The sequence below is a fragment of the Phaseolus vulgaris genome, chromosome 11 (genome assembly GCF_000499845.2).
Source record: "Phaseolus vulgaris cultivar G19833 chromosome 11, P. vulgaris v2.0, whole genome shotgun sequence".
Taxonomy (NCBI): Eukaryota; Viridiplantae; Streptophyta; class Magnoliopsida; order Fabales; family Fabaceae; genus Phaseolus; species Phaseolus vulgaris.
This window is the reverse complement of record NC_023749.2, coordinates 52164489-52188172: the sequence shown is the minus strand read 5'-3', so window position 1 is coordinate 52188172 and position 23684 is coordinate 52164489. Positions and strand designations below refer to the sequence as shown.

Below are 23684 nucleotides of genomic sequence, written 5' to 3'. Positions count from 1 at the left end.
GCGGTACCCAAGGATGTGTGTACAGCATGGAGGGTCCTAATTGGGAGGTTACCAACGAATGATAACCTCATAAGGAGAAGCCTGGCTATCAACTCCTCAGTGTGTGTTTTTTGTAAGGCTACTGAAGAATCAGCTCAACATATATTCTTGACGTGTTTGTGTGCACAAAAGATTTGGGTTCTTTGCCTGCGGTGGATGGGTATAGTATCTGTGCAGCACAAAGATCTCTCAGTGCATTTTGAGAGCTTTCATCTCCCTCACTTAACCAATCAGCAGAATCAAGTTTGCAAGGGCCTGTGGATCGCAATTATTAGGAGCATATGGGATCAGAGAAATCTGATTATGTTCAAACAAGGGATTCCGGATGCTGAAGAAATTTTCCACTCAGCTCAATTGGCCACGTGGTTATGTTTGAAGTTTGGTACGGCTCCATTTAATTTTTCTTTTTCAGATTGGATTCTTAGTCCAATCATTTGTATGCAGGGTTTTTGATATGAGGGTAGGCGATGAGATGATTCTGTACTGATGCGTCAACTTTAAGGTATCTGTGCTAGTTGGAAGGTCGGTAGGTGCGGTGGAAATGAGGTGAAAATTGTAGGACTTAAATTTAAGGAGAAACAGGGTGTTGCAGGGTGGAATATGTGTTGGTTTTGTGTTGATTCAGTAAAGGAAATATAACTCTTGATGGAGGTTATCTTTTTTTCCTACCTTTCTGCAGGTTTTTTGGTGAAGGTGTGGTAAGGAGTTAAGGTACTTCTTGGTTTAGAGAAGGAGCTGGTTCAAGAGCTGCCACAAGGATGTTTTGGGTGAGTGAGGTGGTTTGCATGAAATTCTGGTATCGTGGTCACTGCTAGAAGTCATGGGGAAGTATATGAGTTTGCTGGTGCTCCTGATTTTTACACTTTAAGGAGCTTAAAAGAAAGTTGTGTTGGGGGTAGCATATGAAGACACGTAACAGAAGAGGTTAGGTGGGCAAGACATGCTTGTATTGAAGATATGGTTAAATAGGTGGATGAGGGGTTGTGTATATGCTTTTTCTGTTTTTTAAAATGTTTACTTGCCTTTGTCTTGTGCTACTTGGTCTTTTGTATATGGGTTGGGGTACCCCTGAAGTACCTCTTTTTATTCAATTGTATTTTTTGCTGATAAAAAAAAATGCTATTTAAGCTTGAGGTAGCTATTTGTCTTTATATATATATATATCCTACAACAGAAAACATTATCATATTTTAACTCAGGAGTCTAGAACCCAGTATGAGTAGGATGGAACACTGGTTTTATTTAAAGCACTAGATGCATCATGCATCACCATACTTTGGATATTGCTCCAGGCATGGCCAAGAAGCCTTTAAGTTCTTCAGAACCAGAGTTAAAGCACCAACCATAATCCATATAGTGATTGGGATAAGGAGCACAGAAGTTTCCACTTCCTTTCTTCATGCATTCTTCATCAGACTTACATAAGTTGGGATGTTCATCTATCATCTTTGCCACTGATGATGAAAGTCCAATTGGATGAAGGCAGAGACCAACAAATGGTACAAATGGGATACAAACACAGTCACGTGACCCGCATGGTGGCATCTCAAACGTTGAACAAACATCTGAACAGTATGCAGCTTCTATGTTCTTGGTCGAAAACATCACTGAAAATGAAATTTCAAAGTCAGAACAAACCAAGTATGTGTATAATAATTTTGTGTAGATCTCAAATATATAAACATAAATGATGAACAATGGGAAGTTACATACTGAAAGTGGCAAGCACAAAGAGCTCCAAAGGAGCAACCCTAACATAAACCATTCTTTGATTTTGCAGATGTGTTATTCTCAGTTTTGTGGCGTGTTATTCTCTTCTTGCATGTAACAATTTATAGCAATGTAATTAAATATAATTTATTATTATAATTTAAATAAATGTTTAGTTACTTTAAATAATTAATTAATTAACTTTTTAAATCACCAAAATAGAAGAAACATAAATTGAATTAATTTACGATGTAGCACATGTTTAAGCATGACCAGCTCTGACAAGGGTCCCCTCCACTCACATGCTCCATTTCCTTCAAATATATAAATATATATATTTTATTTTATTTTTTAATTATTTTTAATATAAAAATAAATTTATAAAATTACATCTTTTTAATACTTTTAAAAAATTCAAAATTATTTACATGTATTATATTATTCAGAAATTTTAATAAATTTTGCATATAAATTCACACTAAATATCTTAATTAATACAAAACTTATTTCATATTTTTGGAAAGAAAAAAACATTACCATTAGGATACTCTGTACATTCTGAAGCATCCCTTTTAATATATTTATTTATTATCGATAAAAAAAAAAAATTGAAAAAATCATCTCTATTAATCAAACAGATCATAAAGCAACTCAACTCTTATGCAGCTTGACCTATTCTCATTCACTGATTCTTCTTTTTTCATGTAGGCAGCAATTATTTCAGAAGCAATCATGGAAAAATTATTGGTACAATTTTGTTTCGTTTTTTATAAATGGATAAATTTTAAAAAGAAATTATAAAGATGGATAAATTGTGGAAAGTAGTCGTTATTAAGCAGCACTTCTTTATTTTTTTTCGTTTTTCAATTTTGTTTTGTTTTCCATTTTTTTATTTTTAATATTTTTTCTGTTTTTTAATTTCAGTGAAATAACATAAATTTAATTTAATTTTTACGTTATTTATTTTTAGAATTATGTATTTAATTATTTTTAATTCAATATAATTTATATAATTTATTATTATAATTTAAATAAATATCTAGTTACTTTAAGTAATTAATAAATTAACTTTTTAAATCACCAAAATAGAAGAAATATAAAAAATATTTGTAAGTAATTAAATTTTATTAACATCTTTTCCGATTCAATTACTTTAGAAAACATATTACTTACGAGAGATATATAAAAAATTGGTACTAGTCATTTTTTCCTTTAGAAAAAACAATGTACCCTACCTCCTTATTCTAACTTTGCTAAAAAGAGGCTTTAAATTTATTTCCAACTTTCTCACAGTCACATCACAACTAAAATATTATTATTATTATTATTATTATTATTATAATTATAATAATAGCAAAAGTACAATGTATACTTATGTCTTAGGACTTCAAAATAATTTGTATACCTATTTATCTTTAAGACAATATCTCCATAGGACTTAGTCAAGCAGTTATGATGATAATTAATATTGTAAATAAATAAATAAAAAAGGATTACTTTATTGTATATTATATTTTTTTTTAATACATTTTAATGAGACTTAACATATTAATATTTATTCATATTATTTTGTATAAGTTTCTTTAAGTATTTTATTATTTGATAAATAAATACAGAATAATTAATATACATTAAATAATACGAATATCAACTACATGCTTTTATATTTTTGTTTAATTGAATAATAATCACCTCAAACATAATCATAACTATCTCAATATACGTGTAAAGATTGACATTATGATTAACATATGTATATAAGTCATACGCCTATAAATATAATCTTTGAATTCGGTGAATGTAATTGAAAGACAACATAGATATGAAGATATGTAATAATAAGCAACTTATAATCTCCATCATTCAATACTCATAATATTAGTAATTATAATAATTATTAAACCAAGAAATATAAAATATTATTAAAGTAGAATAATTACATTATTTTGGAGACATTACTTTTTTATCACCTCAGAAATCAAACATACATACATTTTTTTAGAAGAACTTTTAGCGTTTACCACAGAACTTGGGTAGAACTTTTTTCATATCTCATCTTCATCAAAATTTGAAATAAATTGTCATTCTTCAATATCATCTTCAAAACAAACATAAAATATTTCCAAAAATGAAGAAATAAATAATTAACATGTGCAACAACAAACACAAGAAAATCACAGGATTGAGGACTAACTGTGGGAGCAACTAGAGTCAAGCTTATGTGTGACCAAGATCAGACCAAGGTGCAAACTCTGCATAATAAACTCAATCCCCACAGTACTCCTATGGTGATAAAACCTACTAATGGTGTTGGGTGAAAATGTTGAATAACATGTTCTTACAAATTTCGAATGCAAAGTTTTATGGAGATTGAATGCGTATTGAAGGTCCATTCAAATGGAAACTTCATTTACCTCAGATTTCATACAAACAAACACAGTATGATGATGAAGCCATTGAAGCCACGGTGAAAAGAAAACAAAGTTTTCAACAAGAGTTTGAAGGAAATTTAAAGGTTAAAACTAACAACCCCATGTTGATTTTGAAGAAACATTTATTCCTATGAGAAGTTTGTTTGTTTGGTAGAAGCCAATGTTTTGATGCTCTTTTTTTCTTTATATATTTCCAACAACAGAAACGTTTTTTCTTTCAGTTTTTAACTTAACTTATAGAGTTTACAAGAACCAAACCAATTATGAGTAGGATGAAACATTCTCATTTTATTTATAGCAGTAGATTCATCATGCATACATGAACATGACTATGCATGACCACTTTTCAGCTGCATACACATTACTTGGAGATTGCCCTAGGCATGGCCAAGAAGCCTTTAAGTTCATCAGAATCAGAGTTGAAGCACCAACCATAATCCACATAGTGATTGGGATAACGAGCACAATAGTTTCCACTTCCTTTCTTGATGCATTCTTCATCAGACTGACATAAGTTGGAATGTTCATCGATCATCTTTGCCACAGATGATGAAAGTCCAGTTGGATGAATGCAGAAACCAGCAAATAGTCCAGCAGGGACACAGCGACAATCATATGACCTGCATGGTAGCGTCTCAAACGGTGAACAAGCACCTGAACAGTCTACAGCTTCTATCTTCTTCATCGAAAACATTACTAAAAATCAAATTTCAGAGTCAGAAGAAATGAAGTATGTATAATAATTTTGTGTACTTCTCAAATATATAAACATAAATGATAGAACAATGGAAAGTTACATACTGAAAGTGGCAAGCAAGAACAGAACCAAAGGAGCAAGCCTAAGATGAGCCATTCTTTGATTATGCAGATGTGTTATTCTGAGTTTTCTGGTGTGTTTTTCTCTTCTTGCATGTAACAATTTATAGCCATTAGTCCACTTTGTATTGCATCACTAAAAGAAAATAATAATAATAATAATAATAAAAGAAAATAAATTAATAATATAAATATAAAAATTATAAAATTCGTATTATTCAACTGAAAAAAGTATAAAAAATTTAATTAACTAAGATTTATAAAAAAAACTATTTATTATTTTATTTTTAATTATTTTTAGTGATAAAATAAATTTGTGAAAATTCACATTTTAAACATTTTAAACAAATTAAAATTTCTCTACACCCACCTCAACAACTTCAATAAATTTCTTTTCCAAATTTACTCTACATAATTTAATTAAAACAACTTAATTTCTCAAATCACTTTAAAACAAGTCTTGTAGTGTACAATTAGCCTATTCTGGAAAGATGGGTGAATAAATAGTGAAAAGAAGTCCAGGACCACTTCTATTATTTTTCGTTTTTCCATTTTTTTGTTTTTTAATTTTAGCGAAATAACATAAATTACATTTTTTGTCTTTTTGTTATTTATTTTTAAAATTGTGTATTTAATTATTTGTAAATGAATATAATTTATTATTAGTATTATTGAAATAAATATTAGTTACTTTAAGTAATTAAGTAATTAACTTTTTAAATCACCCAAATATGGAAGAAATATAAAAAAATATAGTTGTAAGTAATTAAACTTTATGAACCTTTTTTTTTCGATTCAATTTCTTTAGAATAATATATTAGTTATGAAAGATATATAAAAATTTTGTACTAGTCTTCAACAACCTCACACTTATTTTTTGTTTATTCCAAGTTTGCTATAAAAGAGGGTTTCAGTTTCAACTTTCTCACTGTTACATCCCAACCGAAATATAGTGCCATTTTGGTTGTGGAAAATTGTGATCACACGCAAACAAAAAAAATCAATGAATCAGAGAAAATGAGATTCAAACTATTCTACCAAAAGTACAAGGTATACTTTAAGTCTTAGAACTTCAAGCATTTCAAACATATCTGAGTGTAAAATGTGAGCTTTTTTTCTCAAAGTGATAGTAATTTTTGTTCGATTCTCATAAAATGAGTATTTTTTTTTAAAAAAAATAGATAAATTATAACACGAAATACGATTTTATCATAAAGAAATTAGAAAATTTTAGAAAAAAAAACAATAATCGTATAAACGATATATGATTTCATTTTGAAATCGTATTTCATATACACATTATGTAATATTATAATATATAATTGTATAAAATTAAAAAAAAAAAACCTAAATTCATATACTCTATATACGATTTTAATTAATAATATATTATACATTTATATTATTTTAATATATGTTTTCTAATATTTAAAATTAAAAATAATAAGAAGAAATTATATAATTTTAATTTATTATTTATAATTTTATAAAATGTTTTTTTAACTAAGTAGTTTCTTATAAAATATTTTTTTAATATATATAATTAAAAATTGGCTGAATTTTTATAAAATAATTTTTTATTATATGTAATTAAAAATTTAAATACGTTAAAATTATTTTGAATTCTTAATAAAATTAAGATTTAATTACCTTATTGGTCCTTATATTTAGGGCCAATATTCAATTTAGTACCGTGGTTTTTAAAAAAATCAATTTGGTTCCTATGTTTTTTAAAATGTATCCAAAATGGTCCTTTCCGTCAAGTCGCACGTAACGGCGTTAAGTGGTGCTTATGTGGCAGAGATAAGGTGTTGTGTGGACTGCCAAGTCATTGACATGTCGTTTTGGGTCATTAGAGTTTTGGGAATGAGATTGGATAGGGGGAGATTCATAAATTGTGGTCGTTAGGGTTTGCGTGTGTAAAATTTTCGGTTGCTGCCTTGTTCATAGAAACGAGTGAGTTTACATATAGGAGGGTCGCCGTTTGTGGTAGAGCCCGGTGTTTGAGGATTCGTTGGTTGGAGAGGATTAATCAACGTTTTTGATTCGTTCGTGGGTGTAGGTCCGTTTGTGGTGGAAATGTGTGCCTATAGGTCTGCATCTGTATCATCATGCAGCTATAATCGAATGGAAGTGCAGCAACAGCGATCTAATTCTAGCCATGGTGGTGGGAGTAGGACGACTTTTGTTGCTCCCATTTGCAATTATGGGGAATTTGCAGTTTTGAGAACAGCAACAACGGTCAAAAATGGTGGGAGGCAATTTTGAGGGTGTCCAAAGTACAAGGTGAGATGTATTAAAGTGTGGTTTATGAAAAAAATGCATTGGTATTGATTTTTTGGTTATCGTTTTGTCTAATACAGAGTAGGAGTGGTGTAAGCATGGGATGCAATTTCTTCAGATGGTGCATTGAAGACACTGGGGATGACAAAGATGGAACTATTGCTAGACAAAGAAACAAGATTTGTAGCTTGGAAAAATGTCTGAAAATGTCAAGAAAGTGGATTAAGATGTTATTAGTAGGGTTGTGTGTTGTTGTTGTAATAAACATTGTTATGTTGACTGTTTTCTTAAAATTCCCATAAGTGACGTCAATGTTTATTTTGGTTAGGATTATGATTAAATGAGTTAATGTAATATGTATTAGTGTGTTGAGTTTATTATGTCCCGTATGTAATATGTATCCTTAAATTTGTATCAATGCAAAATGAATTTTAATGAACGAAATATTTGATGTTCTGATAGACCCTGGATGCATCTTGAATAGTAGACATCATTTAGCAAGTAGTAGACATCAATATTAAAACACTAATTTAATAAAATAATTGAGTACAGATTTTAGTTTAAACAATTAAATATTTTTTATCCAAATGAAATAAGTTTATTATTAATTTGGTTAAGTTAAAATGTTTTTGAGAAACTATTTACACAGTTTATAGATGCACAACAAAGCAGTTTTGACAGCTAGCAAAAGTGATTATTAAATTTGACATTAGTTGAGCAGGAAGGAGAACAATACATGTTCAATCAGAATTTTCCCATCTCAGAGTAAACCAAGAGTCCACTATTCAGAGGCTAAGCTATAGCTAAAGTGTAACAAGCACACACAAAAGCTTAATTATCATAGATTTAGAATGACGCAAACTTAATTATCATAGAACCTGGTAACATTAATGTACTCCAAAAACTACCAAATACATTAAGTACATGATACATTAACAAATTACCAAATTATCATTCCAAAATACATTAGGAGAGCCTACAATAATTGTTTCTCAAAATACACAGGTATAGAATGAGTGAGTTCCAAAAGCATTCATGGCTTCCAAAAGCGGCCTCTAATGGACTGTAACTTAAGCCTCGTGTTGGGTCTTGAAAAGTTTGCACTTGATATTGTTGTCCTTCGAGTTGTCTGAGATGGTTTTGAAACTTTTGGTTGAGTAGGGAGAGATGGTGGAGGAGGTGCGGTTGGAACTGCCTGACTTGGAGCTTCCTGAGATGGTCTTGGTGCACTTGGAGCTGCCTGACTTGGACCTTGCTCAGATGGGCCTGGGTGAGATGGCCTTGGGTGAGATGGTCGTGGTGCACTTGAACCCTGTTCAGATGATTTTTCAATGCAGGACTTTCTATTGTGCCCAACCTTATGACATATCCCACATTTTTTCTTTAATCCAGTTTGGCCTAACTGAGTCTTGTTCTTCATTAGCTCCCATGTCTCCAACCTTCTCTTCTTTTTTGGTCTTCCAAGCATCTTCTTTGTGGGAGGTGGCACAGCATCTGGCATTTCAGTTTTTTCCCATACTTGTTCACCGTTCACTGGATAGATAATTGAGTTGTACACCTTTTCATATGTTTCCTTCTTGTACCAAAATGAAATGAAGTTGACGGGATCGACATTAACAAATTTCATTGCAGAAATTGCATGACAACATGGTATTCCAGTCAACATCCATTTTCGGCAACTGCATTCATGTATGTCCAAGTTAACCGCAAACTTTTCTCCAATGGTAGAGGTATGTCTCACTTCAAATAGGTGATCTGCAGAAGAGCTGTGATGATGGAATTGGTTAGACATATCTAACAAGTAACACAATAAGTTTTTAAAATAGTGTATCAATGTTGTCATCCAACCTTGGTATCCAATATCGAGTTTGATTTGCTTCCTTTTGTAACCTGCTTAAAATCTTTGGACATACTGATCCTTGAAATGAGGCAATTTTCAATCTATTCTTTTCCCATCTCTGCATTATATAAGTCCTGATATCTTCTAGCATGGTAATGATAGGTCTTGCACGTGCAGGTACAAGCACACTATTAAAGCCTTCAGAAATATTGTTCACAAGTGAGTCACATTTTGGAGTGAATGCGAAGAATCGACCTGTGCCCAGAGTTCTTTTAAGATAGCGAAGAATGCGCATTGCTGCCTGGTGATGCTCATTGGTTGGGTGTGAGACGAATCGACTGAGGTGATTTACTGAGAAAAAGATGTCTGGCCGGATGTTGGTAAGATAAATGAGACGTCCTATCAGTCGTCTGTAAGCAGTGGATTCTGCATCTCCAAGGGGTATGCCTTTTGTGGCTGAGAGTTTATTATTGTGGAGCATTGGTGTAGGAGCAGGAGCACATCCCAGCATTCCAACATCTTTAAGCAGATCCAGAATATACTTTCTTTGGCTTATGTGAATTCCAGTGGTATTACGAGCCACTTCAATACCAAGAAAATAAGTTAAATCACCAAGATTTTTAATATGAAAAAAATTGTGTAACAAACCAGTGATGGTATAAATCTCCTTAGGATTAGTTCCAGTGAGAATGATGTCATCCACATAGACCAGCAGTGTCGTGGTGTGTTTGCCATCATGTTTCAGAAATAAAGAGTGGTCAGCAGTGGAAATTTTGTAATTATGTGAAAGTAGAAAGCTTGAGAGTTTAGCATACCATTGCCTACCTGCTTGTTTGAGCCCGTAAAGAGACTTCTTGAGGCGACAAACAAGATTGGGAGAAGGGGTTGGAAAACCTGGAGGTAATTGCATGTAAACTTCTTCATCTAGATCTCCATGTAGGAAGGCATTGTTTACATCTAGTTGCTTGAGTGCCCAATTTTGAGCTGCTGCTAGAGCTAGGAGAAGTCGTAGAGTGGTCAGCTTTGCTATAGGAGCAAAGGTATCTAAGAAGTCCAGTCCTTCAATTTGGTTTTACCCTTTTGCTACTAAGCGGGCTTTGTAGCGTTCAATAGAGCCATCTGCATGATGCTTGACTTTATAAACCCATTTACACCCAATTGCTGTTTTTCCAGAAGGAAGGCTGGTTAAGGACCATGTGTCATTATTTTGGAGCGCCTCCAGTTCATCCTTCATGGCTTGGATCCAAGATGGGTATAGGACAGCTTCTTCATAATTCTGAGGTTCCTCAGCATAAGTAATTAACATTATTGTATTTTTGAAATGCTTGGATAAGGAATTGTAATTTAAAAAGGAATGAATGGAGTGTTTAGTACTTACAGTATTATTGTTGAGATTGGGTACATCAAAGTCTTGAAGGTAAGCAGGGGGCCTTCTGCTGCGGGTAGATCTTCTAGGGGAGACAGCTATAGTCTCACTTTGCTCAATATTAGTATCAATCTCAAGAGTATTATTAATGGGACTATTAGTATCATTAATATTTTCAGTGTGCATGTAAAAATCATCATGAGTCTGGGCATAGTTTTGAGGTATAGGTAAAGAAAAATTGTTTAAATCATCACTTTGAATGAGTTTTGAATGATAAGGAAAAGAATTATCATAAAAGATAACATTTCTTGACACATCTATTTTATGGTTATTAAGATTTAAAAACAGAAAACCCTTTGTGTTTGACTTAAAACCAAGCCAATTTTTTTCTATGAGCAATGATAGTTGAAGAATAACACAAACATCCAAAAACACGAATGGAAGAGATATCACATAGCTTTTTATGCAGTTTTTCATAGGGAGTGACATTATTAAGCAGCGGAGTAGGCATACAATTAATGAGGAAAACAACATGTTGTACAGCAAAGCACCAAAAAATAGCAGGAAGTTTAGACTGAAAAAGGAGAGCCCGTGTTACATTTAAAATATGTTGGTGCTTTCTTTCAACAATGCCATTTTGCTCAGGTGTCTCAACACAAGTGGTTTGGTGGACAATCCCTTTAGAGGCAAAGTAATCATGCATAGAAAATTCAATACCATTATCGGTGCGAATGGTTTTGACTTTAATAGAAAACTGATTTTTAGCATATGCAACAAAACTAATAATACTAGCCCTGACTTCAGATTTGTTATGCATGGGAAAGAGCCAAGTATATCTAGTAAAATCATCAACTATGGTAAGAAAATATTTAAAACCAAGCATTGATACAATAGAACAGGGGCCCCAAATATCAATATGCAGCAATTCAAAAGCATGAGCAGTTTGAGTATTACTAGGAAAGAAAGGAATTTTTCTTTGTTTTGCTTGATGACATGCATCACAAATATAATTCTTGTCAATGCGAATGTTAGGATAATAGTTTTGCAGAATTTTTAACCTTTCTTCTGAAGGATGTCCCAATCTGAGGTGCCAAATATTATTCTGTCTTGCACTACAACTCAGAATGCTGCCATCAATCTTATTGAGAACACATAAACCATCAACAATATCAATTGTACCAATCTTGTCTTTGGTCATGGAGTTCTGTATCAAACACTCAGTAGGGGAAAAAATAAGTTCACATTTAAGAGATGCAGTCAAATGGGATATGGAGATAAGATTAAAAGTAAAATCTGGTACATATAAAACATTTTTAAGAATGAATTTTTCATTAAAGAAAACAGTGCCAGAACAAGAAGCAATAACACAATTCCCATTAGGAAGCTTAATAGTAATCGGTTTAATATGATTATATGATGTAAAGTTAGACAAAGAAAAGAAAACATGGTCTGTGGCTCCAGAATCTAGTATCCAAGTGTATTCATTAAAAATGGAGTTTTTGAATTTATGGATATTACCTGTGATGGGTGAAATCTGATCCTGATGATTAGCAGAGATGGAACCAACCTGGTTCACTTGCACTTGATTGTTGGAACTGCTGACATTTTTCAGAAGGTTTGAGAGAATCTTATATTGATGTTGAGTGATGCGAAAATCTCCTCCATTATTCAGTTTATCCTGATCTTGATTTTCAGAACTTTCTTCTTGTATGACAGTGGTGATGTTGTTTAATTGAGGAGCCTTACCATACTGGGATTTATATCCAGGAGGATACCCATGTTTCTTGTAGCAAATATCAATAGTATGACCAGTTCTATTGCAGTAAGTACAAAATCTTTTACCATAGCCAAATTTTGGTCCTTTGTTATCTTGGTTAGGAAAACCATTTTTCTTAAAGCAAACATTTTCGTTGTCACCCAGTTTACCACAGAACGAACAGGTAGTGTTATTGGTGTGAGTCATAGGGGAAGCATTTCTAATATTAGCAACAAGAACATTACTGTTAAACTGGCGTTCTTGTTGAACAACTAGAGAAAAAAATTTGGTAATCTCAGGGACAGGTTCCATGAGAAGGACATGAGCTTTTATATTGTTATATTGATCATTAAGGCCACATAAAAATTGCATTGCCTGATCCTCTCTTTTTCTTTGAGCAGTAATAAAAGGCACATTGCAGGAACATACAGGATCAGGCCTAAAATTATCTAATTCATCCCAAATTATCCTAAGTTTAGTGAAAAAGTCGGAAACAGAAAGATCACCTTGATTGAGAGAGGAGACGTTCATCTGAAGGTCAGAGATACGAGATAAATCCCCTTGTGAGAAACGAGCCTTGAGATCATTCCAAATGTCTAGTGCTTTATCCATCCATAGGATGCTCTGGTGCATATGAACAGAGACCGAATGCACAAGCCAGGATGCCACCATGTTGTTGCAACGCGTCCAGGATGAGAAAGAAGGATCGGTCTCAGGAGGCCGGGTAGTGGTACCATTGATGAACTCCACTTTGTTCTTTGCGCTTAATGCAGTGATGACTGAGCGACTCCAAGAATGATAATTGGTTGAATCAAGAAGCGGAGACACAAGAGGAGTCGCGGGATTCTCACTGGGATGTAGATACAGGAAACTGTGGGTAGGATTTTCTCCTTGAGCAACATTCTTGCTTTGATTAGAAATTGGAGTTTCGCTCCGATTAGGGTTTTCAGCAGCCATTGAAGCACGAAAACACAAACTGAGGAAAAAGGAAAAACTGTCAAAAACGAAAAACAGAAAAACGTAAAATAAAGAAAACGAAAGAGAACGAAAGAGAACAAATCTTGATAGAGTGAAGGGACGAATTCAGAGCGCGCAACAGAGCTCTTCATGGTGAAGAGCTCTGATACCATCTTAGAGAAATCAACAAGGTTCTGTAATATTTACAGAAGTAATAGAGTATGTTGAGTCTTTGGTGAAGAAGAGAATCGCAAGAGAAGAAAGGGAACGTGGGAGATGAGAGAACTCAAACAAAATTGTTATTCAGTAGTAATGTCACATTATGTATCAGAAAACCCTAAAAATAATCTTAAATACAAGGGTGCAAACAGCAGAAACTAAAAAGAAAAACTGGAAAGAGAAAAAGGCCCAGCAGAGGCCCAAAAAGCCCAAAGCCCAGTTTTGACAGAACATCCCAACTTATGTCAGTCAGATGAAGAATGCATGAAGAAAGGAAGTGGAAACTTATGTGCTCGTTATCCCAATCATTATGTGGATTATGGTTGGTGCTTTAACTCTAATTCTGATGAACTTAAAGGCTTCTTGGCCATGCCTACAGCAATCTCCAAGTAATGTGTATGTCTGTGAAAAGTGGTCATGCATAGTCATGCTCATGCATGCATGATTCATCTACTGCTATAAATAAAATGAGAATATTTCATCCTACTCCTATTTCTTTTTCACTAATTCATTCATCATTGCCAAAAATTTATCACACTTCATTCAAACTCCTATTTCTGAAACATCCGAATATGTAAATGAACTTTCAATTTTTATAACCCAAAAATCATAATTTTCTTTTTCAAATAAAGGAACTTTTATAAATTGGGTTGCTGAATGTGTGTTTTGAAGATATTTACGAATAACTATTTATTTCAAATTTTGATGAAGATGAGATGTGACAAAAATTCTATCCAAATTCTACGGTGAACGCTAAAAGTTCTTCTCAAGAAAGATCATATGTTGGATTTTTGAGGTGAAAAAAAAAAGTAATACCTCCAAAATAATCTAATTATTCTACTTTAATAATGATATTTTATCTTAAGTATATTATCAACAATTTGGGTGTGGGTGAATACACTGTATTAATGATGTTGAGAGTATGTTAACCAAAAAAACTCGTGTGTATTAAGTACATAAATTCGTAAATTTGTTGATTCTAGTGACAGTCATAACAAAAAAAACATCTATAGTTAGTTAGATTTCTTTATAAAAATTTAGTTTAATTTAAGTTCATAGTTTATCTACATTAGTAATTTATCTAAAAAACAGTGATAAAGACAACGTGACAAAAGTAATTTTATTCTCTTTCCCTTTAATTTATGCAAGTCATGCATGAAAAACAAAAAAAATAGAATTCTTGACAAAAAAATCAATTTTGAGAACCACATAATCGATAATCGATTATGTAAGTTTGTTTTAGTGGATAAATGATTATGCTTGGAAGCTAATCGATTTTGTGAATTTTTTGAGTTGATAATTAGTTATGCTTTACATATTCTTAGCACATAATTAATCATGACGTTTTTTACTAAAAATTGATTATACCTTGCCCACAGTTGTTTATGTTGTTGTTTTAAGTAGATAATTGATTATTACTTTCTCAAAATTGTTTATGGTTCTATGCGGCTACTAGTTTCATTGTTTCATATCATACGTTGGATGAATCTTGTTATATAGTAAGTTTTGGATTGGGAAGATAGAAGTTGTAGATTGTTCAAGTGCTTGTTCACCGTTTGAGGTGCTACCATGTGGGTCACTTCAGTGTCGTTGTGTTCCTATTGCAATACTTGGTGGTTTCTGCATTCATTCAACTGGAGTTTCATCATCTGTTTTTTTTAAGCCAAAAAAATAAATGAATAAATGAGAAGTATTTCAAAGATAACACAACCCTTATATAAGTAAGAGAATCTAATTTTCTAATCTCTTAACAAAAATTTATCTCTTAGGAACTTTAACTGACCTCATACAAAACAAAGGCCAAATGAAAAACTTACACCGCGCACTTTAGACATAATGTAAGACCAAGTCTTCATTTGAGTCATAGTGAAAATTTCAATGTGATTTACACGGTCTCTTCTGAAAATTTAATTAATATTTAATTTTGTATATTATATATATATATATATAATTATATCACTAATTATAATAGTTATATTTATGAAATGACCAATATTATTTCATGCACTCTTGCAAAGTTATATTTTAAGGATATTAATGTGTAAAAGACTCATATTCTACTTGGACATCCTTCGCAATCCTTACGCATATGAAAACAAAGAAAAAAAATCATATTTCGTGTCTACACACCCTCATGATCCAAACAAGAGATTCTCTTACTCACTCATCCAAGCTCTTTCTTCATCAACAGATCCAAACATAGCATAAAGATTAAAGCAAAAACCTACCATTATCTAAACCCAATATGAGAATTTCACCATCAACCATCAACCATCAACCAACAAATAAACACACCTACACACTCCTAGAAGATAAAAATACATATTAAACAATATTTATACACTCAATTATCTAAAATCAACTAATAATTTAAATATTAGAATAACTTTTTCAGACACACGTGAACAAAGACCTAACCTGCTTCATTCTTTGGTTTTGTGGATTTGTTTTTCCGAATTTTGTTGTGTGTTATAGTCTCTTCTTTCATGTAACAATTTATAAGCATTAGTCCACTGTTGTTTTTCTCATCTTAGCAAATCGTGTCGTATACAGTTGGCCTATTCTAGTCCATTGATTCATCAGTTAAATAATAATAAGAATAATAATTTATTTATTTTGAATTAAATTGAAATAAATATTTAATAATAAAATTGAAATTAAAAAAATTAAAATGTTGAAACTGTGTATAATATTTACTTTGTTTGGTAGAAGCCAATGTTGAGGCTCTTAATCTTCACAGTTTTCTTAGTCATGTGTTAAGGTTAAGTAGGTATTTGTCTGCTTTTTTTCTTATATATTATTTCCAACAACACAAACGTTTTCATTTTATAACTCATGTTACACTACCAAGTATGAGTAAGATGGAACACTCTTTTTATTTAAAGCATAGATGCATCATGCATCACAATGCACGACCATACATGACCACCTTTCACAGGCATACACATTACTTGGAGATTGCCCTAGGCATGGCCAAGAAGCCTTTAAGTTCATCAGAAGCAGAGTTAAAGCACCAACCATAATCCATATAGTCATTGGGATAACGAGCACTGAAGTTTCCACTTCCTTTCTTCATGCATTCTTCATCAGATTCACATAAGTTCATCGAAAACATTACTAAAAATGAAATTTCAAAGTCAGAAAAATGAAGTATGTATAATAATTTTGTGTACTTCTCAAATATATAAACATAAACGAAAGATGGAGAAAGGAAAGATACATACTGGAAGTGGCAAGGAAGAAGAGAGCCAAAGGAGCAAGTCGAACAAAACCCATTCTTTGATTTTGCAGATTTCTTATTCTCAGTTTTGTGGTGTGTTGGTCTCTTGTTCAATGTAACAATTTTTAGGGATTAGCCTACTCTTGTTTTTCCCTATGTTACAAAGAAAATAAATTAATAATATAAAGGTAAAAAATTATAAAATTTTAATTATTCAATCAAAAATAATATTCAAAATTTTAATTAACTAAAATTTACAAAAAGAAATTATTTATTTTTAATTATTTTTAAATAAAAATAATTTTATAAAGTCATATTTTGAACATTTAAAAAAATTAAAAAATTTCTACACGTATTATATCTCTTACAAATTTAATCTAACTATCTTATCTTGTTCTAAAGAACCTAAATTTCTTCCCAGTTTTTTCTGTAAGATTATTTCAAATTCATTCCTCTTCAGACATCTTATCCATAATCCTAACACACTGTAAAACAACTCTGGTAGTATACATTGGCCTTTTCTGGTTTTGCTTGCCGTGTCACTAAAAGAAAATAACAAAAAATAATAATTATAAATGTAACAATTATAAAATTTCAATTATTCTAAACCAAAAAATAAATATAAAAATTTTAATTAACTAAAATTTATAAAACAATTATTTCATTTTCTAACTTTTTTTTTTTAAACAAATTGCCACTCTTGTCGTATACAGTTCGTCTATTCTAGGTCATTGATTCCTCTGATTCTGCTTGTACAGTGATTCTCCGTTTTTTCAGTCTTTCCAATTTTATTTTTTCTTCTCCTTTCATTGTTTGATTTGTCTGTCTGCTTTGTTACTTTCTCTTCTATAAATGTATATAAAAAAAACTATTTAATATGTATCTTGCTGCGAATTATTTTCGAAGCACGGGTACAATTTTTGTTTCTTTGTACATAAATGGATAATTTGGAAAGAAGTCGTGATTAAGCACCACTTATATTCTTTTCGATTTTCAATTTATTTTTGGTTTTCTATTGTTTTATGTTTTTCAAATTTTTTGTTTTTTAATTTTAGTAAAGTAACAAATTACATATAATTTGTTATGTTATTTATTTTTAAAATTGTGTATTTGATTGTTTGTAATTAAATATAATTTATTATCATAATTTAAATAAATATTTAATTACTTTAAATAATTAATTAATTAACTTTTAAATAACTAAAACAGAAGAAATATAAATTAAATTAATTTATGATGTAGTACACGTTTGGCAGAAGAGTGTTCTTACCACGACCAGTCCTCCCAAGGTCCTCCACTCACATGTTTCGCTTCCTTCAAATCAACGCTCCTCATTTTGATTTGCTTCCCAAACACATCTCAACCGTTTATCTCATACCAAAGGGTAGGTGAATGTGTCCCACTTTTGTACTCCAATTCAGGACACGTTCTTTTACCCTGTATGTTCGGAAACATATAGATAGAAGAAAGGTCAGCAAAGGTTGAAAAATAGGATTAAAAATAGCAAAAAAAAATCTCACTTTCCATTCACATTAGAAAAAAAGTTTTATTTTTAATAACTTATAAATTAATTTATTATCATTAAATAAGAGATAACAAGTATTACTTTTAGATAGTTTCTTTGATTTTTTAGAGTTTTTGGGATGTTACCCGAATTTGGTGGAACGTGTCCTGTATTTTACAAAGTTCTTACAATTGTCTTAACTACTATTTATTGTAGCTGGTTTAAATGTGCCTTTAATCGGTTGGTCACCGAAACCGAGTAACGAGACTCGTCTGGTGGAGACCGATACACTTGTCCCCTAACTTCGAGGAACATTTACTTCTGAAGAGATGTGACTGTTGCGTACCCCGATGTGAGAAGTGACATGGACGCATTAAATGCAATGTCAGAGACTTGACGTGCGCCTTGTCCACGCATCGTTCAATTGTTTACCGTGTGATCAAAGAACTAACATTGTGTCGTTTCGAATGTCAAGCATTGTGCACCCTTAGATCGATGGTGATCCGACGGTGTCACGGAGAGGACGTTTCATCCTTTCTTTTCTTCGTCTCTATAAATAGAGATGAATGTTGAATGTTATTACTTTTGAATTCACTTTTGTCATTGCTGAATTTGTCTAGAGTTATCTGAGTGTCGAGTGTATTTCAATTTCCTTTATTTTTTGCACTTTTGCATCAAGAGGTTTGTAATGACTTCCTCTTATGAGTCATTTAGTATTCATTATGTTCTTCTTTTTCTTCCTCTGGTCTCACACACTCGGCATCTAATAATGTGAGAGATGTGAGTTGCGCAAATCCGGCGGTCGATCTTGCTAGCCTACCGTCCAACTGTCCACATTATGAGTGGGGTGATCCGACGGTGACAGGGAGAGGATGTTTCGTCCTAAATATTAGATTTTTTATTTTTTATTTTCGTATTTTTATTGCTATACTAAATAAATAAATAAATAAATAATAGGAAGAAAACACAGGTTAAATATGCAGAAAATAAAATTAGGAAATAAAAATTATGCAGATAAAAAGAAAAACTGATAACCAAAATCAAATTGGATTCCCCGGCAATGGCGCCAAATTTGATAGCTGTCGTTTTGCTGTCAAATTAATATGATTCTAGCGTAGACTTGGCTAACACTAGAGAGATGATAGTATAATTGTGGACAAATGTCCCAAAGTCGTCTCCCAACGAATCCAATAGTAAAATTAGTTGATTAGGGTTTAAAATCTATCAGCAAGTAATGAAAAGTTAGTTATAAAAATAATAATAAAAAGGGGTTAAGATAGTTATGCAGAAAATATAAAAGAGATTGAAATAGAAAATAAAAAGCGGTTGATCCCAAGTTCTTCCACCATTGAATTCTTTACATATTCTCTAAAGATTAATCTTTTCTCAATCCTCCAACAGAGTTAAACCAGATTGAACATGCGCCAATCTAATTCAACTGAAACTCACCAGTAAAACATGCGTCTACTGGTTTAATCAATACCCACTTTGTTCCATGCGTATACTCCATGGGAATGCTTACCTCCTCTCCCTTGAATCATGCGCCTAAGAAATTAATTAGAACAATGCGAACTAACTAAGAAACCAAAGTTTAAGATAAGGAAGACTCTCAATCATGCGGTCAAGTACAACCTCTCACAAAAACCAGTTTTCCAGGAGATTAGACAATAAAAACAACTGCTATAGAAAATTAAAAATCGAAACTTTTATTTAACAAAACCTCATAACTCAATGGGAAATTACAAAGGAATCAGCCAAAAAGGTTAAGCTTTCCATGCGGAGGCAAAACAAAAGAATTACAAAAGAAGAAAATAAACTAAGAAAACCCTATGAAGCTCTCTCTCTTTCTACTTGATGCTTGTGTCCTTTTATAGGGCTTTTCTGCTCCAAGGATCTTGGGAAAATAAACAGTTTCCACTTTCCATAATTCTTTTTATTTTGCAGAAGATTTGCTTTCAATTCTGTTTCTGGAATGTTGTAGCTTTTATTTTCTCTTTCTTCTCCTCAGAATTTGTTTTTTGTTTTGATTCAAAGAAGCAACTTGGACTTTTGCATGTTTGGCCCATTCACAAAGGTAGATGCTTCAGATAATTTACCCTAAAAACACAAAATTACCAAAGATAATAGTTAAGACCCAAATAAACCCAATTATATGAATATTAATTAAAACAATGGATTTATTTATTATTATAGTCCAATAATCTATGATTAAGGCTATTGTGTGTGAATAAATATATGCTCATCAGCGGCTCTTTGGGCATTTAGGCTCATTTGTGATGTCTTTAGATTGATGTCGTTCCCTCGATCCTTTCTTTTTTTTATTATAACTCCCAATCGACTTACCGCATGGGTTGGTTATCTTTGAAGAGTCGTCTGAGTGACATTATTTTCGCTCCCTTCACCTCGTCCTTTAAAAATTCCAATAAGAGGTACTTTAAAATGTTAGTCGAACTGGATGGTAAGCCATTTTTCTATTACTCAGAGGAAAAATCAAAATTCCCCTTTCATCTTGGCCGAGGTCCTCCATATCTCCTCAAGATAAAACATTTTTTCATGTGTTTGATCAACTTCCAAATAGGTCCTACTCGAAAGATTTTAACTATATATGAGTCGTTCTAACGATGAGTCAATTTGATCATAATGTTACGTTTTAATATACTTGTATATTTATTCTATATATACTTGTATATTTATTCTACATGTTGACTGGGTGTTTAATTCATTTGTGTTTTTCACAAATTATATCTCACATGGTCCTCGAATCAGTGAATGTATTAAAACAATTGAAAAGGTAGGCGACAAAGAGATAGAAGGGTTCTCTTGAGTTGATAGGGGCAGGACCCTGCCATTGATTTAGTGCCTCCGATCAACACTGAGCAACCTACAAATCCAAAGAAGAGAGGATCGTCTTCTCATTCTCCCTTGATTTCTTTTTATCAGCAATGAATAAATAAAATTAAAGGGATACTTCAGGGGTATCCCAAAAGAAGAGAGGATCGTCTTCTCATTCTCCCTTCTCATTCTCATTCTTCCTTGGTGCTGGAGAATGCCTACAACTTGCCTTTTTTATTAAAAAAATATTTAATAATGAATTATGGTGTTTTTTTTTTCGTAAATTTAAGTTTTTTTTAATATATAATATTCATAATTATTTTTATTTTTGTAATAAAAACTAATTTTGTATTAAATTCAAATAAATTTATTAAATATATTAAAATTTGTGAAAATACAATATATCATTTTATTTTATATAATTATATATATTTTGTTGATATTATAATTTTATTTTATTATTTATAATTATATGTTGTTATTAATAGTATAATTAATTTTTTTTGAAATTATTAAATAAATTTATCTAATATTTAATTTTGTATATCGTATATATATAATTATATTAATAATTATAATAGTTATATTTATGAAATGACCAATATGAATTCATGCCTGTTACAAAGTTACATTTTAAGAGTATTAACATAAAATACTTCCATTCTACATGAAAATCCATCCTAAAATTTACATACGTGACAAGAAAGGAAAATTTATGTACGTGTTCCACTCTCTACACCCTCACCTCCAAACATGTTGATTCAACACAAAAAAACATCATTTCACTTGTCCATCCACGCTCCCCTCGTCCAACCACGCTCCCACTCTATCAATGGATCCAAACACACAGCATAAAAGGTTAAAACGAAAACATACCCTAATATCAAAGTCTCATCATAATCCTACAAATAAACACACCTACAACATAAAAATACATATTAAACAATATTTATTACGACCAAATATCTCAAAACAATTAATAATTTAAACATTAGAATAACTTTTTCAGATACATGAGCTGAAGAAAGACCTAACCTGCTTCATTCTTTGGTTTTGTGGATTTATTTTTCCGAATTCTCCAGTCTCTTCACAGTTGTTTTTTTTCATTCATTGATTTCTCCTCAGATTTGGTACTTGCTCCTCCATAAAGCTATATAAAACACTATTCTACAACTCTTATGAGATAAACGTTAAACCTATATGTGCTATAGCCAGAGAATCTGTGGATAAATGGTTTACAGTACCTAAGAACACGGTACTCTCTTCATAATAGTTTTAATAAAAATAAGAATAATTTATTTATTTTGAATTAAAAATTTTAAAATATTTAATAATAAAAATTGAAATTAAAAAAAATTAAAATGTTGAAACTGTGTATAATTTTGACTTTGTTTGGTAGAAGCCAATGTTTGAGGCTCTTAATCTTCACAGTTTTCTTAGTCATGTGTTAAGGTTAAGTAAGTCTGCTATTTTTTTCTTATTTCCAACGACACCAACGTTTTCATTTTTTAACCAAAAATATTTATTTCACACCATCCTTTATTTTACACATCAATAAATATTAATATTTTAATCATTTATAAAAAATTATAATATCTTTAATTTTAAAACATTATAAAATTTATTTATTTCGCTTATATTCTTATTAAAGAGATTTTTTCTTTTTTTCAAATTTTTTTATTATAAATATTAATATTTATTATAAGTGTACAATAGAACAATATATCAAAATATCATAACTTTTTTTAACTCATGTTACACGACCAGGATGGAACACTCTTTTTATTTAAAGCAGGAGATGCATCATGCATGACCATACATGACCACATTTCACATGCATACACATTAGTTGGAGTTTGCTCTGGGCATGGCAAAGAAGCTTTTAAGTTGTTCAGAATCAGAGTTAAAGCACCAACCATAATCCATATATTGATTGGGATAACGAGCACAAAAGTTTCCAGTTCCTTTCTTGATGCATTCTTCATCAGATTCACATAAGTTGGGATCTTCATCTATCATCTTTGCCACAGATGATGAAAGTGCAGTTGGATCAATGCAGACACCAAACATTGGGTTAACACGTTTACAGAGACAATCATTTGACCCGCACAGTGGATCATCGTACGCCGGGTAACAAATACCTGAACAGTGTGCAGCTTCTATGTTCTTCATCGAAAACATTACTAAAACTGAAATTTCAAAGTCAAAAGAAATGAAGTATGTATAATAATATTGTGTAGATCTCAAATATATAAACAGAAATGATGAACAATGGGAACTTACATACTGGAAGTAGCAAGCAAGAAGAGAGCCAAATGAGCAAGTCTAACAAAACCCATTCTTTGATTTTGCAGATTTCTTATTCTCAGTTTTGTGGTGTGTTGGTCTCTTGTTCAATGTATCAATTTATAGCCATTAGTCTACTGTTGTTTTTTCCTATGTTACAAACAAAATAATAATAAAAGAAAATAAATTAATAATATAAAGGTAAAAAATTATAAAATTTTAATTATTCAATCAAAAATAATATACAAAATTTTAATTAACTATTACTTAAAAAATAAATTATTTATTTTTTAATTATTTTTAAATAAAAATAAATTTATGAAGTCATATTTTTAACATTTAAAAAAAATTAAAAACTTTCTACACCTATATCTCTTACAAATTTTAATAAATTTTTATTACAAATTTAATCTAACTATCTTAT

General features: G+C 31.3%; 3 protein-coding genes across 3 annotated transcripts; all 3 read right to left on the bottom strand.

Annotated features, from left to right (window-relative positions):
* Positions 1–1170: 1170 nt before the first annotated feature.
* LOC137823456 (albumin-1-like) lies at positions 1171–1839 on the bottom strand. The gene is made up of 2 exons (XM_068628600.1): positions 1753–1839; positions 1171–1646 (listed from the first exon to the last, which is right to left on the bottom strand). Exons 1-2 carry the CDS (start codon positions 1802–1804, stop codon positions 1306–1308), a joined length of 393 nt encoding a protein of 130 aa, XP_068484701.1. The 5' UTR covers positions 1805–1839; the 3' UTR covers positions 1171–1305.
* Positions 1840–4449: 2610 nt separating this feature from the next.
* Positions 4450–5081, bottom strand: LOC137822323 (albumin-1-like). The gene is made up of 2 exons (XM_068627212.1): positions 4983–5081; positions 4450–4877 (listed from the first exon to the last, which is right to left on the bottom strand). The coding sequence occupies exons 1-2, from the start codon at positions 5032–5034 to the stop codon at positions 4543–4545; spliced, it is 387 nt and encodes a 128-aa protein (XP_068483313.1). The 5' UTR covers positions 5035–5081; the 3' UTR covers positions 4450–4542.
* A 17606-nt stretch (positions 5082–22687) lies between these two features.
* Positions 22688–23382, bottom strand: LOC137824050 (albumin-1-like). Its single transcript, XM_068629485.1, has 2 exons — positions 23262–23382; positions 22688–23163 (listed from the first exon to the last, which is right to left on the bottom strand). The coding sequence occupies exons 1-2, from the start codon at positions 23311–23313 to the stop codon at positions 22820–22822; spliced, it is 396 nt and encodes a 131-aa protein (XP_068485586.1). The 5' UTR covers positions 23314–23382; the 3' UTR covers positions 22688–22819.
* Positions 23383–23684: the final 302 nt, after the last annotated feature.

What these genes read in the sequence shown, in the direction of transcription:
- LOC137823456 (XM_068628600.1), bottom strand. Translation starts at nt 1,804, where the DNA reads ATGGTTTATGTTAGGGTTGCTCCTTTGGAGCTCTTTGTGCTTGCCACT. An exon ending in CTTTGTGCTTGCCACTTTCA is followed by an intron (nt 1,647 to 1,752) that starts GTATGTAACTTC and finishes TTTCATTTTCAG; the next exon opens with TGATGTTTTCGACCAAGAAC.
- LOC137822323 (XM_068627212.1), bottom strand. Translation starts at nt 5,034, where the DNA reads ATGGCTCATCTTAGGCTTGCTCCTTTGGTTCTGTTCTTGCTTGCCACT. An exon ending in GTTCTTGCTTGCCACTTTCA is followed by an intron (nt 4,878 to 4,982) that starts GTATGTAACTTT and finishes TTTGATTTTTAG; the next exon opens with TAATGTTTTCGATGAAGAAG.
- LOC137824050 (XM_068629485.1), bottom strand. Translation starts at nt 23,313, where the DNA reads ATGGGTTTTGTTAGACTTGCTCATTTGGCTCTCTTCTTGCTTGCTACT. An exon ending in CTTCTTGCTTGCTACTTCCA is followed by an intron (nt 23,164 to 23,261) that starts GTATGTAAGTTC and finishes TTGAAATTTCAG; the next exon opens with TTTTAGTAATGTTTTCGATG.